The sequence below is a fragment of the Moschus berezovskii genome, chromosome 24 (genome assembly GCF_049115385.1).
Source record: "Moschus berezovskii isolate FMDL1 chromosome 24, NW_MosBer_1.0, whole genome shotgun sequence".
Lineage (NCBI taxonomy): Eukaryota > Metazoa > Chordata > Mammalia > Artiodactyla > Moschidae > Moschus > Moschus berezovskii.
The window spans coordinates 7,434,243-7,451,185 of record NC_142483.1 but is presented as its reverse complement, the minus strand read 5'-3'; the positions used below and the strand labels follow the sequence as shown (position 1 = coordinate 7,451,185).

Genomic DNA, 16,943 nt, shown 5'->3' with positions numbered 1-16,943 from the left:
AACTGGGGAACTGGTAACAGTTTAGACTATCATTCTACAACATAGCAGATCACCAAACTCACAGTTCCCTGGCAAGAACGTGGACCCTAGACTGGCTTAAACCAGAAGGTTGAAGTTGCCTGAAGCTTCACCTTGTTGCCAACCACTAATCATCCACAAGCTGCTTACTCCCTGCTCCTTGAACACTGAACAAATTCTCACTACCCACTCCAGGAGCTTCCCACAGTCTTGAGGGCATTAGCATGTTGTGACCCACTTTGCCTGGCGAAGCAATAAAATCTCTTTTCTACTTCACCCAAAGCTCTATCTCTGTGTTTCCCTTCGGCACCTGTGAACAGAGGCCATTTTGGAAACACAACCCCTGGTCCTCTGCCTTCTTCTCTGATAGACTCCAACTCACTGTCTGTAGTCTCAGATTAAGTGTAGCTGTCTCTGCAGAGCACTTTGGACCCCTCCTAACATCCTCTAGTGCATCTCTTGAACCCAAGGAGATGTCTCCACCACTGGACTGTGACCTTCTAGACAAGAGTGTCTCACACTGGGATGTGCGAAGAAATCCTTGGGGAGGCTAGTAAAAAATACAGATTCTCCTCTGTAGGCCTGGGGTGACACATGAGAGTTTGCATTTCTGATAAGCACTCAGGTTTTATCATCACACTTTAAAGGGCAATGGTCCAGCCATGATTCTCAGACTCCAGCACCAATAAGAAGCATGTGGAAGATTTGTTCAGCTATAGCTTCTGGATCCAACACCACCACATCCTGAGATTTTGCAGGTCTGATAATCTTCATTACCACCAAGCTCCCAGGCAACGTCTGCTGTAGCCAGCCCACAGATCTGACCTTGAGTTAACATGAGATCCAGGCATTGCCTAACTCATATTTGAGATCCCTTAACAGGCAAGGGCGGAGAAGGCAATGGCAAGCCACTCCAGTACTCTTGCCTAGAAAATCCCATGGATGGAGGAGCCTGGTGGGCTGCAGTCCGTGGGGTCGCTAAGGGTCGGACACGACTGAGCGACTTCACTTTCACTTTTCACTTTCACACATTGGAGAAGGAAATGGCAACCCACTCCAGTGTTCTTGCCTGGAGAATCCCAGGGACGGGGGAGCCTGGTGGGCTTCCGTCTATGGGGTCACACAGAGTCGGACACGACTGAAGTGACTCAGCAGCAGCAGCAGCAGCAACAGGCAAGGGAGCTTCCCAGATGGCGCTAGTGGTAAAGAACCCACCGGCCAATGCAGGAGACATAAGAAATGTGGGTTCCATCCCTGGGTGCAATGGCAACCCACTCCAGTATTCTTGGTGGAGAATCCCCATGGACAGAGGAGCCTGGTGGGCTGCAGTCCATAGGGTCGCAAAGAGTCGGACACGACTGAAGCAACTTAGCACACACAACAGGCAAGGAAAGAGGGCATTTGGTAGACGTGTGAGAAATGAGATGGAAGGGAATGAATGCCAGGGTGCAGCAACCATGAATTAGAGCTCTCAGAGCAGATAGAGTCGTGGGTGCATGCGTGTGCATGGGACGGTCTGCAGCTTAGATCTGAGGTACAAAGAAAGGATCGTACTCACCGTCTTCATTCCCTCCTGAGTCCCCACCTCTCAGTGAGCCAGCATCCAGTGCTTGTAGGTACTATTTCAGGGATCTGTCACCGTCTGGTTAGCAGCCCTTGGCATCTGCTTTCGTGGGCTCAGTGGCCATGCTCTGGGCTCTGTGGACAGGAACCACCCCCAGAAGCCCCTGTATTCAAGTAGGTTGTGGAGAGGAGGAAAGAGGCTGGGAGGAGATACAGTGCTCCGCTTTGTTCATAGCCTCTCAAATCCTGCCCCCCAGTGTCTGCTTCCTGCTGAGCAGCTCCCTGAGGCAGAAGAACTACAGAGAGGGGCCGATCCCTTCCCTGTGCCACTGTTGCCTAGCCCTACCCAGGGAGGCCAGGTGGAGGGGCTGTCTCCTGGTTTCACTGCAGAGAATCCAGCTCCCAAGTGGATGTTTTCTTACAAAACTACTGCGAGCTTCCTTGTTTCTAAGAACCGACAGCAGGAAGAGACAGCACTTTTTTCTGTTAGATGTTATCATGCCTGGATGAGCTCAGCCATCTCGTGGCCGTGAGCAGCGCTGATCCGTGTGTGTTAGACAGATGGAAGTGCCCTGGGTCCTGGATAAACTGCAGAGCTGTTGCTGATGTGCTCTCTGGGTATCCTGACTCTAAATTTCTTGCAATTTAGCCTTCAGAAATGCTTACTGTGGGACTCCTGGCAGTTCAGTGTTTAAGACTCTGCCCTCCCTGTGCAGGAGGCACAGGTTCCATCCCTGGTGAGGGAACCAAGATCCCACATGCTGCAGACCATGGCCAAAAAATGCTTCTTGAGCACCTGCTGTGTGGGGCTACAGCAGGGAACAAAAGAGGGATCATTCCAGCTCTCAGGAAGCTGGCATTACATTGAGAGAAACTGGACAATAGGTGAAAGGTGAAGGTGAAGTTGCTCAGTCGTGTCCGACTCTTTGCAACCCCATGGACTGTAGCCCACCAGGCTCCTCTGTCCATGGGATTCTCCAGGCAGGAGTACTGGAGTAGGTTGCCATTTCCTTCTCCAATGGAAGGAAGCTGGCATTACATTGAGAGAAACTGGACAATAACTACATATTAAATATATGTAGCCCAGGTTGTAATAAGTAAATCTGGGAAGGGGGGGTCATTGATTTCTGAGGTGGGGGAAGAGGAGATTCAATTTTAATAAGATGGTTAGAAAATACCTCCTAAGAAGTAATGCACACGTGTAGAAATGAAGGAGGTGAGGGAGCACGCTTTCCAGGCATGTGGGGGAGGGGCGTCTTGGCAGAGGAAACGGCACATGTAAAGGCCCTGAGGTGGAAAGGCACCTGGTGTGTTCAGGGGCATCCTGAGAGCCGGTTTGGCTGGAACAGAGTGAGCAAAAGAGAGACTAATAGGAGATGAAATCAGAGAGGGGGGAGGGCAGGTGGTGAACCACCTTGCAGGCCAATGTAAGGACTTGGAAGAGGTGTGCCTGACCTGAAGTCACCCTTGAGGAATCACTCCAACTGCTGTATTGGAAAGAGACTGTGGTCTTGGTTGGTTTGGACCAAACTGGAGCCAGTGGGTGAAGCAAGAAAGGATTGAAGTCTTTGTATGTTGAAAATGGAGTCAACAAATTCTGCAAAAAGATCACAGGTCAGGTTCCAAAGAGTAGATTCAAGTGTTACTCCAAGGTTTTGGTAGGTTCCATGGGAAGAATGGAGCTGCCATTTACCTCTAGGTGTGGATGACAGTGACAATAAAATTTGGAGAGAAGATCAGAAATGCTATTTGAAAAGCTTTTGAAAAAACCAGGTGGAGACATTGAGCAGAGTGTTGGGTATGAGCCTAGATTTGAGGGAGCTGGGAAGGCTGAAGATGTACATTTGGGCCTCGTCAGAGTGGATATGACATTTTCAGCCATGAGAGAGAATAGAGCCATTAAAGGTGTGACTGTAGATTGGGAGGAGAGGGGTTCAAGGACCATGGCCTCGTGCATGCCAAAGAGAGAAGCTGGAAGACTGAGCAGAAACCAGCAGTGGGAACTGACAAGGGGCCGCCTGTGAAACAAGGGCAAAGCCAGGATCGGATCCTGCACACACAGAGAAAGAGTATCAAGAAGAGGAAGCAACAGTGGTGTCAAATGTGCCGAGCTGTCAGGTCCAGTGCAGCCTGAGATCTGACCATTGGATTTATCCACATGAAGGTCACTGGTGACCCTGAAAAAGTCACCGGGGGCTAGGGGAGAGCAGGTTCTAAAAACTGGGTTGAAGTGGAACTGGATGCAAATAAAGACAGCTTTTTTGAGTATTGCAAAGAGCTGTGCAGAAATGAATCAATAATTAGATGAACTTCCCTGGTGGTCCAGTGGCTGAGACTATTTGCTCCCAATGCAGAAGGCCCAGGTTCGATCCCTGGCCAGTGAACTAGATTACGTATGCCACAACTTACAGATCCTGTAATGAAGATCCCATGTGCCACAACTGTGAATCAGCACAGCCAAATAAAATATTTTTAAAAAGAAATGAATCAGTAATTAGAATTGAAAGTGGAATCAAGGGAGACTTTTCTTGCTAACTTGTTTGTTTCTTTACTTATTTGTTTCAGATCAAATAAGAGCATTGTGTGTATACTGATGGGAATAATCTGGCAGACAGAAAAAAACCGGTGATACAGGAGAAGATGACTAGAATGATGTCTTCGTGCTGATGAGAGAGGATGTGATCCCGGGCAGCGTGGACGAGATGGACTTGGAGCATGGAGAATCCATCCACGTGGCAGGAGGGAAGCAGGTAGAAGGGCCAGGGAAGGGTGGATGGGAAGAACGGAGGTGGGATGTGTGAACACTCTCTTCTGAGCCTTCTGTCTTCTCGCTGACGTGGAGAACAAGGTCATCAGCCAAGACTGAGGATGATGGAGCTGGTGCTGGAGGTTCAAGGAAAAGGCAGAAAGTGTCTGCTGCTGCTGCTAAGTCACTTCAGTCGTGTCCGACTCTGTGTGACCCCATAGACAGAAGCCCACCAGGCTCCCCCGTCTCCCTGGGATTCTCCAAGCAAGAACACTGGAGTGGGTTGCCATTTCCTTCTCTAATGTGTGAAAGTGAGAAGTGAAAGTGAAGTCGCTCAGTCGTGTCCAACCCTTAGCGATCCCACGGACTGCAGCCTACCAGGCTCCTCCATCCATGGGATTTTCTAGGCAAGAGTACTGGAGTGGCTTGCCATTGCCTTCTCCGGTGAGATATGTCTAAGAGGGGGACATGCCATTGATGGGCATGAGGGACCCTTGTATGTGGCCATCAGTAATGTAGGGGGGTCCCAGTCAGTACCATTGTGTGGTTTCCTCCAGCCACGTTCAGCTTCATGGTGCCGGTGGGGATTCGGATCTAATCAGGACTGGGTTTGCGCCAGGTGGACACAACCAGCTCAGAGAAGAGTGAAGGCGTTGAGGATGTGTGTGCAGGAGGGACCGTAATGATGGCCCCTGGACTTTAAGGTGGTGGAACTAAGGACATGAGGAGGCTGAGGGCCAGGAGAAACTGAAACGTCACTGGTTGCTCTGGGGTCAAAGAACCACTGGAGCTGAGCTGCTGGGGGCAGGGAGAAGCAAAGGTGGATGGGCGGTGAGGGGCTGGGCTGTTGGGACCTGAGACAAAAGGACACAGATGTTGATGATGTAAAATCCCGGGATTGGGGGAGGTCACAGGAGTGAGTGGCTAAGGATGGGGGAAGACAGGCCCGTCAGAGGACAGGGACTCAAGGAACCCCCGGGCGAGGGAGCTGGAGGAAGCCTGTGCTTTTGGTAGAAGATAAATGTGGCTTCAAAGCCCTTCCCTCTTGGTCCACACTGGCTTTTACAGTGTGACTTTATTGCTTCCCCTGAAAAGGCAGATTCTATTTCCTGACTGCCTTGTCTGTGGCTTGGCTCTGTGACTTGCTGTGAGTGATAGAGTGCAGCACAGGTGATCCTCTGAGGCCTCAGAGACTTTTCCTTAAGATGCTTTACAGGTTCTTCTCATGCCTGAGACCATCATGCGTAAAGCCAGCCTGGCCGACTGGAAGACGAGAGCCACGTGGAAAACTGAGGCACTCCAGTCAGCAAGCAGCACTCACCGTCAGACGTGGGAGTGAGGCTATGTGGGAACACCCGCCTAACTCCAGAATCATAGAACAATCTCCTTGTGATTTTAAGCCCCAAAGTTTTGAGATTGTTTCTTACTTTGTTTAGAGAGGCATATAGATAGTGAAATGAGCAATTGTATAAGAGAACTTTAGAGCGTGGTAGCAAAGAAGAGCTACCATCCAAGGTTTCTTTTTAGAAAATTATAGTTTCTATTTATTTATCATTGGCTGTGCTGGGTCTTCATTGCTGGTCGGGCTTTCCCTTGTGGCAAATGGGGGCTACTCTCTTGTTGCAGTGCCTGGGGCTTCTCATTGTGATGACCTTGCTCGTTCCAGAGCACAGGTTCCAGGGCATGTGGGCTCAGTAGCTGGGGTTCCCAGGGTCTAGAGCACAGGATCAGTAGTTGTAGCACACAGGCTTAGTTACTATGTGGCATGTGGAATCCTCTTGGATAATGGATTGAACTCATATCCTCTGCAGTGGCAGACAGATTCCTATCCACTGAGCCACCAGGGAAGCCCAGAAAATTATGATTTCTATTCTTTTTCATTTTTGAGCTATTTTGAGTGGTGCCTTGCTGTTTATTGTCCAGATGTTCAACCTATACCTTAAAGTGTGAATAAGAGAATCCTTACCACCCCCACCACCCCCCTCCAAAATCTTAAAACTCTCTGACCTCCAACACCTGCCTGTCACGAATGACTTCCTACTATAGAGAGTAGGAAGGCTTCATGGAGGAAGTGTCTCTTGGGTGATCCGAGCAGGATGAGAGAGATCTTCATGGACGTGTCCAACACCCTCTTTGACTTTGCAACCTGACCCAGCACAAGGGGGCAGCTGAGCAGAGCAGAGGGACTACTGGACCTTTCCCTGTGGTTTGTCAGTTATGGGTTGTAGAATTCTGGCTGGAGGGCCAAGAGAGTCTATGGTGTGAGAAAGGGTGGTGGAAATAGAGCCTGGGGAAGGAAATTAAACAAAGAGGAATGGAGTGGGAGGGTGGGGGAAGAGATGGGGTGCTGGGGAGGTGGCAGAGGGCTACTGCCTAGGAGCCACTGTGCGCCCCAAAGGCCCTTCTGTCCATCTGTGGGACACTCACCCATTGGGCTTTGGTGTCTGAATGTGACCTGGGACCAGAAGCGACCTCCTTGGCCCTGGAGACAGAGTGCGCCCCAGGATTAGACAACAGAGAGCGCTCCAAGGTCGTGAGCTGCATCCCCCGTCTTGGAAATTAACCTGCTGGTGCAGCATTTGAATCTGAAAGGTGCGCCTCATCGACAGACAGGCTCCCTGCAGCCAAGGAGCCTGGCCTCACCCTTCTTGGTTACACAGAGCATAAGCTTTCTAGGATGTTGACGTTGCTACAGGAAGGAGAAGCAGACGGGACTGGGTCAGAATCAGTTGTCATGGATGAGACGCAAAAAGGCAATCTGTGAGATCAAAGAGGAGGGGCCCGACAGCCAACAGCCATCAAACAGACCCGAACTCGCTCCAGGCGGGAGGCTCTTCTCATAGAGCCGCTCCCTGGGGCTTGTGCGGCAGACGGGAGCAGAGAAGGGTGGTGAGCAGTTGCTGGCACAGGCACGTAGGCGGTCCCAAAGAGAAGTGACCTCTTGCCCTTCTAGGGCTGGTAGGGCCATTTTGTTTTGAGGACCCAGAACCCAGATTTCCTTTTTAACTCCTTCCATTTGCAATCTTTAAAAAAAAGAAGAAGAAGAAGAGGAAGACTACTTACTGAGGGCGAGAACTCGATTGCTTCAGAAACTCCAGAAACATTCATTGCCACCCAGCTCAGCCTGCTCAACTCCACCCAGCCCCACCACCCAATCCCCTTAAAGCAGAGCTGCCTGAGGAGAAGTACAGCTGAGTGAGCAGGAAAAAACCTTAGAGTGAACTTGGCTTTCAGGAACTGGACACCCAGCAGTACAAGAAAGATCTTTGTCCCCTTCTTGTTGTTCTGAAAACCTGAGACCCGGAGCTCTATCTCCATCATCACACAGGAAACTGAGAACTTCCGACTCACTCAGGACCTTGACCTTGAATTCATAAAGCATCCAAAAGCTTCAGAAACAAACGCTTCGTGGACACGTCCCCCTGAAGCCAGAGTAAGTGGAACTTGTCTCTTCGGTCTGGTCAGTTACTTTTGAAGGCGCTGTTGTTTGCACATGGCCAGATTGGACTGTAGTTCTCCTGTGCAGGACATGACTTGTTTTTCAGTCCGTCTCCTCAGAGATGGGGAGTTCTTTGAGGGCCAGTCAAATGCCTAAGTAACCCAGCAATGCATCTGAAAGGCAGTGCTTTATATAGCAATACTGAGGGTGGATGGATTTATATGAGTGCTCAGATGTAAAATATGGTGTTCTTTTTGTTTTGAGCTGATTCATGTTCTTTCTAAAAACACTATACTTTCTTGTATGATTGCTTGTTGACGACTGATTAAAAAGTCAGCCCACTATAAACATACTTTCTGTGGAAAGCTATTCAAGACACCGACAATTGCCAAATTTCCCCGTGTACTCAAAGACCAAACATGGTATAAGAGGAAATTGCAGCAAAAGGATGCTACTAATTAGTAAAAGCTTTGCAGATGCAAAGATGATTTGATACTTAGACAGTTTCTTAAGAACGCTAGACTCAAGGAGCCCCAAAATCAGGAATGTGGGCTGTCTTTGAAGGAGGTAGGATCTCACCCACCAGAAGGTAGGCAGCTGGCCAGGTGACCTCCTTGTGGGGGGGTGCAGGGGAGGGCAAGGGGCATCCATTCTGTTCTAAAGAAGAGGAAGGTCAGAATTTTGTTCTGAAGAGAAGCGACCTGGGGGCTCCTTGGAGATATCTACTTCAGCCTTTCCTCCAATAGGTCTGGAGGGTCCCAGACTTTCAGGATTAGAAATCCTCAGAAGTTTGCACAGCCGACCACCAGGCTCTGTGCCCCTCACTGACCCTTAAGGCCCCACTCTGGCTCCAGGACAGACACAACTCTAGGCTATTCAGACTGAAGGGCATGGATGCACTGGTAAGTGTTCATCAGCTAATTCTCCTGAGAAAAGTGCCCTGATTCCTAGTGTTGGCTGATTCCCATGTGTAAATATTCCCATTCTGGTTGACTTCGAGTCACCAGCAAGCTGGATGCAGAACAGCTGCACATGGTTGGCTCTTATGAACCAGTAGAAGCCAGCTCCTGCACCCCACCAGGCCTGGGTGTCTTCCACCACCATAGACAGCCCTTTGTCTGTCCAGAGGCTTCACCAACTCCCAGGATAAAGGGTGCTGGCGCTGGACCACTGGGGCAACGGCCTGGGGCAGACGTTAGTAGCAGGCTGCAGACGGACTGGCACATGGTATGGCAACATGCTTCTTGGGTCTCGCCTCCAGGGCCTCACTCCAGCCCATCTCCCTTTAGGGACAACATGCCCAGGAGCTGTTTCTGGTGCCCAACAAGTGGGGAAATAGTGATCTGGCTGGAAGGTGGGAGTGGGTGTGAAGGTGAGTCTGTTCAGATGGCCCCTGAGAGTGCTGATGCGGTTTGCCTCCACCTTTGCCAAAATTCCCCAGAAACTGGGCTCGCTGGCTCAGCCTTGCACCCCTTGCTGTCTGCACTGCCCGCTGCTAACACAGTAAGCCTGAGAACCCACCCAGAAGTGCTGACTGCCACACGGAGCTGTCTCCACTGGCAGTGGCAGCAGAAATCAGAGATTGCCAAAACAGCTTGTTTAGTGAGTGGCAGCCTGGGTTTCTCCAGAAAGAGGCTTGACTGGCTCTATGCAAGTTCAGAAATGGAGGAGAGAGCCATAAGGGTGAATTTGATGGGAAATGACCACCCCCCAGCCTGGGGGCCCAACACCCCCTGCCCCATGCCTTAATCTCTGAAAGCCACTATAGAAATGTGAATTTTGTGAACAGGAAACATTCTTTAAGTTCTATGGAAGGAAGAGCACTGGACTCAAGATTTTAGGTGGAAATTATGCTGTAGGTACCACTCACTTTACTGATCGATCTTTAGGTCAAATCAATTAGATTGCTGGCAGCATTTTGGAAATTTCACAGTGCAGTGCAGATGGAAGGGACTGTGCCTCCATCACTCTCAAGCAGAGTTCATTTTCCAGATTAACTACAGGGAGACTTATAGGAATGGGGTACATCCTGGTGGCACCAGGCCTCAGAGCAGGGCACCTGCAGGGAAGGAGGTCCCCTAGTATTTACTGAGAACCTGATAATTTCCAGGGGAAGGCTCAGACATTGCCTTACATTAGCCCGGCAAGGTAAGGGTACTTTCCCACGTTACAGATGAGGAACTGAGGCTCAGAGAGGTAGGTTAACTTATATGAGATCACAGAGCTGGTAGGTTACACAAAAACCTGTGCTCCCTTTGGGGAGGAGATTTCAATAAGTGATTGGAAAGGATGGAAGGGAGTGCTAAAGGCTGGGGATTTTCTACAAAGGCAGGCTATCTAGTGGTTTTTGTTTGTTTTTGTTTTGAGGCAACCCTGGTTAGAAAATATCTAAAGATTTTTTTTTAGGAGAGTTCCGCCCTGTGACTGGTCACTGTGTGACACTTCCTGCCTTGAGGCTGCTCTGAGCCTTTCTTTCCCCAGGGCCCCCTCTCCTGACCAAATCACCCCGCTCCTCCCAGACTGTTCCTCAGGGCTATCTCCGGAGGTCTTCAGGGTCCCTGGGTGACTACAGAGGGCCAGGTGACGTGGGTCAGGCCGGAGGACGGGTTGGCCTCCTAGGATCTCACTGTGGCGGCACTGGTGGTGTTTGGTGTGGGGCACATCCTCGGCCTTGGCTGCCTAATGACCGTAGTGACCCCAGTGTTCGTGACAACCGAGAAAGCATTCACGTTTACCTGTGTCCCTACAGCACGGTATCACCCCTGGCTGAGACTGTTTTTAGCCCCCAAAGCCAGAAAGATCTGTTAATAATTTTTTGACTTCCAGCCAGAACTGTTTTCCTTCCCAGCCTCCTCTGGGGACCGCACAGTGCAGTCACTGCTCTGTGATTGGGGAGGAGAGCTGGGGGTTTCAGGAATGGGCCTGAATACCTGGGTTTGAGCTCCAGCTCTTGTTCTCAGCAGCTTTGTGTCCCGACTGCTCTCTACTTGTGTGCCTTCACCTCTGAAATGGGGAATGACTGTGGTGCCCCCTCAAGGGCTGTTTACCACTGAGTCCAACGCTGAGTCCATGGGAAGCCCTCGGGAAGCATCTGTCGTGAACATGAGTGAGGCCTCCCCTTGTCCCCGCCGTCTGCACTCTCCAGCCTCTGGATGTCCAGAGCCCTTGAGTTAGCAGTGTGTGCACGCCTTGTTTGTTAGAGGACCTGGGTCTCCCTTGCTCACAGGGCATGGTACACGGTGGGCACTTGTAAACAGTTGTCCAGGGGTTAAGGACATATACTCACTGCCTTGTTTTTGTTGTCCAGAGCCCACTGCCTTTAACAGCAAATACATACAGAAACACTTCCCTTGAGCCGTGGGAGAAGCCAGGATGGAAACTTCAACCACCGCAAAGGACTATGACATGACCACAGAATACGACTATGGGGACACGACCCCATGCCAGAAGGTGCAGGAGAGGGCGTTTGGGGCCCAGCTGCTGCCCCCCTTGTACTCGGTGGTGTTTGTCATCGGCCTGATCGGCAACATCCTAGTGGTCCTGGTCCTCACGCAATACAAGAGACTCAGAAGCATGACCAGCATTTACCTCCTCAACCTGGCCATTTCTGACCTCATCTTCCTCTTCACACTGCCCTTCTGGATCGACTACAAGGTGAAGGACGATTGGGTTTTCGGGGACGCCATGTGTAGGTTGCTCTCTGGGTTCTATTTCATGGGCTTGTACAGCGAGATCTTCTTCATCATCCTGCTGACCATCGACAGGTACCTGGCCATCGTCCACGCTGTGTTTGCTCTGCGGGCTCGGACCGTCACCTTTGGTATCATCACCAGCATTGTCATCTGGGTCCTGGCCATCTTGGCTTCTGTCCCCGGCTTGTACTTTTCCAAGACCCAGTGGGAGTTCACCCACCACACCTGCAGTCTTCATTTTCCTTCGGAAAGCTTCACAAGGTGGAAGCAGTTCCAGGCTCTGAAACTGAACATCATCGGCCTGATACTGCCTCTGCTGGTCATGATCGTCTGCTACACGGGGATCATAAAGATTCTGCTCAGAAGACCAAATGAGAAGAAGGCCAAAGCCGTGCGTCTGATTTTTGCCATCATGATCATCTTCTTTCTCTTTTGGACGCCCTACAATCTGAGTGTGTTTGTTTCCGCTTTCCAGGATTCCCTGTTCACCCATAAGTGTGAGCAGAGCAGACAGCTGGACCTGGCCATCCAGGTGACGGAGGTGATCGCCTACACGCACTGCTGCGTCAACCCTGTGATCTATGTCTTTGTCGGCGAGAGGTTCCGGCGGTATCTACGGCAGTTGTTCCACCGGCTGGTGGCTGTGCACCTGGCTAAGTGGCTCCCCTTCCTCCCCACAGAGAGGCTGGAGAGGGTCAGCTCCATGTCCCCCTCCACAGGCGAGCATGAGCTCTCCGCTGGGTTCTGACTCAGGCCCCTGGAGGCCGATGCAGGACCCAGCCAGAGCGACCTACCAGGCATGCTGGCTGGGGAGGAGGCAGCTTGGTCTCCCAGCAACTCTGTCACCTGAGGTGGAATTCTGACCACATGGGGTTGAGGGAATTCCAAGGTGCTCAGGACAAACTCACTGCTGGCATTTGAATTTTCTCCATGAACTTCTCTTTTGTGGAAAGGAGATGAGAATGAAATGGGACATCACAGAAGACTGGGACAAAGGCTGACAGAGAAGGGCTTAGTCCCAAACAGGAGTTCAGATTTGTGAACATTAGCATTTGCAAACCAGACACTGAGCACCCACCGCCTTCAACACCGGTGACCTTGGAAACTGATTTCCATAGCTGCCTCTGCTCTGCGCTGAGAGCCAAGAAGGAGCCCGCGGCCTCCTCCACCCAGCCAACCCCCATGGCAGGGTTAGATTCTTGGAAATCATGAGGAACCTCGAGCTCCTGATGGAAGAACTTGACACCTAGTGGGAAATAGGATTGGGGAACTGCTGATGGCAGTGGAGCTAAGAAAGCCCTTAGGTAGAATTTTTATAGCTACTGAACTGGAAGAATCCAGGCAGTGGGCTAGACACGGACAAAATGTATAAGACGCTGTACTTCTGTCTTTCTGAACATTTTTCAGAATCTCCTTTCCCTGTCAGTTGCGGGATGCAGCCGTGATTTCTGACAGTTTTACTGCAGAAATTATTACCAGGAGACAGGAGACAGGGTGGATTTTCTTCCTCTGGACCTCCATGCAGGCCCTGTAGTTGTTTGGATCAGAGTTCTGGCTGCCACCTTGGACTGATCAGCAGGACCTTGACCTGGTGTGCAAGTGGACAGGGTTTGAGGCTGGCGGGGAGGGCAACGTCTACCAGGAGGGGTAGCGACTCTGTCAGTGTAGGAAGTCGAGGAGCCCTTAACTCAAAGAAATTCATTTACCCTAAAGGTCCTTAACACCTCAGCTCTTGCCTGAAGTGAGACGTGTCTTTATTCCCTTTTCCCTCAGTTGTACATTTCTCTAAAAAATGATTTTTCCAATAACATAAATTGTTTACTAGAAAAGCTCTAAAAAGACAAACAGAAAACAAACAAACGCCTGTCAAAATCATTCATAATCCCCTAGCCAGAAACAGCACAGTGCATTCTGTGATATATCTTTTAGCTTTATCTTTCCCATGCATATTTATGTTTATAAGCAAGATGAACTTTGACTGTGGTTACTCTTCTACTGTTGTTGTTTTTAAGTGGCAGCGTGTTGGGATCACTTTCCCAGGCAATAAATCATTTCTAACCTTTGGCTTTGGGACCTGCGCTGAATTCTACCACTGGAATGAACCCTAATTCATTTGCCAGTGTCCTCACGATTGTTTGTTGAAATCAATTCAGTCCGGCAACAGTGACCAAGGACCTGCTTTGTTTAAACCCAGCGCTCCGAGCCCCAGGAGACGCGGGTGCAGAAGGGCCTTCTGCCCTCCCTGAACTATCAGCACAGTGCAGTGGACTGGTGCGTGGACGTCAGCCCAGCCCTGGCGGGCAGGGTGACCTGCCTCCGAGCCGGTGGTGCCAGGACAGCAATGGTGGGGGAGGACCCCCTCAGTCAGAAAGCACCCTAAGTGAACGGGAGTCCCACCTAACAACACAGTGACACCACTGAGTGGCCTCTTCTGGGGACGCTAGAGTTTGGGGGTCTTACCAAATCGCTCTTTCACTCAGGGACCTACTGTGTTTTCCTCTTTATGCAAAGAAGGCGATGTCATGAAGGTGCAGGGGACTTGTGTGTGAGGAGGAAGGGGCCAGTCTGCACTGGGCTTATGCCTCCAGAGACGCAGCGTGGGCGGATACAGGCCTCAGGGGTAAGGTCGGGGTCAGCTCTCCACATGTAACCCTGCCAGCCTTGTCTGCAGTGTGAAGAGGAGGTTTAATGGAATTAAGAAATATTTGTCTACTACTTTGGTAAAATAACACTGAATCAAAGTATATTTGATCCACTACAGTATCATAATGAGAACTATTTCACAACATCCTTCAATTAAAGTTTTGAAATAATACTTATTTTTAAACTTATTACAACGGCAATCTATGTTCTTTATAGAAAACTGGAAACAGGCAAAAAGCCCAAAGAAGAAAATGGAAACACCTGTTATTCCACTACTCAAATACAGCCTCTTGGCATGTTAGTAATTTAGTGCATCACCTTCCAGTATTGTTTTCTAAATGCATGCGTATGTGCTCGCGCGCACACACGCACACAACCAATCACACTTAACATTTGTTTTGTGTAAACTCAGTAAAGTTTAACACATAGCAAGCTTGGTAACTGCTGGTTGAATGGATGACTGTTTCATCATAAAATAAGGATTAGAGTAGTATATGCACTATGAGGCTATTCTGGGGATTAAATGAAATAAAGGAAGGAAAGTGGGGATGATCTTTCTCCAGCTCCATCAGATGAGAGATCTGACTGCTCCTGCCAGACACCTCCTTGGTCACTCAGGACTCCTCCAGCCCTTCCCAACTGCCTGTCTCCCATTCCCTCCCCTCCCCGCTCCTGTGTGATCAGAGCCCTGCCTCATTATATTGTTGTTCTTAACTCTTTTCTCCATTTCCTCCTGGACACAAAGATACTGTTTTTTCTCCAGAACTCTTTGAGAGCAAGTTGCAAATAGGATCCGCATCACCTGTTAGTAAAATACTTCGAGATGATTTTATTTAGACAAGGACGCACTCCCGCACAGTAAAATCTAGAAACTAACATAGGTGCAGTATCACCATGTAATTCACAGCCCTGTTTTTGATTTTGTCCACTTTGCAAGCAATGTCCTTTAGTGTCCCAGGATCTGGAACCACTTGTTCCATGTAGTCACGTTTTGTTTCTAGTTTCCTTCATTCAAGAATGAATGAATGCTTTTCTTTTTGTGACTTCATCACTTTGTAACACAAAAGGCTACATTTTCACATTTTTTTTTAACCTGACAGGTGGTTCCTTGTTTGGAATTTACTGATGTTTTCCTGATAATTAGACTCACATTATTCAAAAAATCAGGACAATCACAGCACTGATGCTGTGTTCTTCTCAATATCAGAAGGCATCTGGTGCCAACTCGCCTCACAACTAAAGATGTTAAACTTCTTCAGTTGTTTTGTGAGGTGTTTACCAAATTTCCCCGCTGTAAAGTATTTTGTACATGTTAATTCATAAGTGACTATTATTAGCTGACACTCTACTATAAAGTAAATCTTTTCTATCCCACTTACGTGTGTATTTATTTATATTACTGCAACCTCCTGGATTCCCTTTTTTATCCAATTGAATGCCATCTAATATTGTGTTTATTTTGTGCACAGTTTGTCCCAGATCTATCTAATGAGGTCCCCTTTAAGTTGGGTCTTCTGTCCTTTTGCTATCCCTCCCCTGCCCCCAGGGGTCTCAGTGCATTCACAAAAGTGCTATGGAACAATTTCAGTTTTCAAGGGCTGTAAATTGATACCTGACATTTCTTGGACACCACAGGAACTACTAGTCTGACGTGGTTGACAATTTCAATATGAGATTGTAGTACATGCCTTTCAAAGTTGTCATGTCTTTTGCAGAGCTGGGTCTCCAGTGGTTTGAGATAAGCAGTGAGAAACAGGAAATGAGGATGGCAGTGCCCAGTGGGATTCCAAGGTTTGAGAAGCTGGGCCACACCCAACAGCTGTACATATCCCAGTGGTACTGACTGTTTAAAAATAAAATCAGGGAATTCCCTGGTGGTCCAGTGGTTAGAACTTTGTGCTGTCACTGCCGAGGGCCTGGGCTAAGTTCCCAGTCAGGGAACTAAGATCCTACAAGCTGTGCAGGGTGGCCCCCCCAAAAGATCAAATTTTTTTTTTTTTTCACTTTATATGGATTGTCTTTTCAAGCATACTTCAGTTGTTTGGATTTAATCACTTAATAAGTGGAATTGTTGGGTATTTTGGTCCAGGGCACTGAGAACAAAAAGTATGAAGATAAGAAGGGCACTGTGAACTGAGAAAGCTTGGGAACCTTTGGAGGTAGGGGTTTGTTTGGGAATTGGAGTGTATACCGCTGTGGGAGCTAGCAGGTGGGTCTGTGCAGGCTGTCGCCTCCGCGTCCAGTACTGAGTCATCACTGCACGGGAGGGCTCCATAGGGCAGCCTGTCGATAACTGCAGCACCACTGGACCCCGTGAGGGCACACTGTGACCCGCAGGGCAACCTGCACTTCAGCCCGGTGATGCCCAGGTGCCCAGGGTGCAGGAGCAGTGGACTCTGGGCGCAGACACTCCCCTACACACATAAGGGGAGCCTGTAAGTCAGCACACTGGCCACTGCTGTCACCTTCAGAGCACAGCACTGTACCTGTTGCTTCACTCTTGGAAATCACACTGTAGTCGTCTCCTGCAGGCACTCACCTGGACCCTGCAGGGGGTTCTGGGAAATGTCCTTTCAGGGTGACTCTGAGGATGCCATACAAAGCACCACCTTGGTGGTTTATTTTCTTCTGACCTTCTTTCAGCACTCTCCAGTATTTCAAATGAGCACATCATACGAATAAGTATTCTTTGTGAAAAGAACTGATGAAGGAAAAGAGAGAGGGAAGAGAAGAGAGAAGAGTAAGGGAAGAGACTAAGAAAAGAAAAGGAGTGATGCTTCTTCCAAGAACATCCAGCATCAGCATTCCTGAGGCAGGAGGTAGTGCTGGGCTGGGGATGGAG

At 49.4% G+C, this 16,943-nt stretch overlaps 1 protein-coding gene across 1 annotated transcript; it reads left to right on the top strand.

Moving 5' to 3' along the window:
• The first annotated feature begins 7,532 nt into the window (after positions 1-7,532).
• On the top strand, positions 7,533-13,522 carry LOC129547758 (C-C chemokine receptor type 1). Its single transcript, XM_055413628.2, has 2 exons — positions 7,533-7,760; positions 11,074-13,522. Exon 2 carries the CDS (start codon positions 11,139-11,141, stop codon positions 12,204-12,206), a length of 1,068 nt encoding a protein of 355 aa, XP_055269603.2. The 5' UTR covers positions 7,533-7,760; positions 11,074-11,138; the 3' UTR covers positions 12,207-13,522.
• The last annotated feature ends 3,421 nt before the right edge of the window (positions 13,523-16,943 follow it).

Excerpts from the sequence above, each read along its gene's own strand:
- LOC129547758 (XM_055413628.2), top strand. The coding sequence starts at position 11,139 with ATGGAAACTTCAACCACCGCAAAGGACTATGACATGACCACAGAATAC.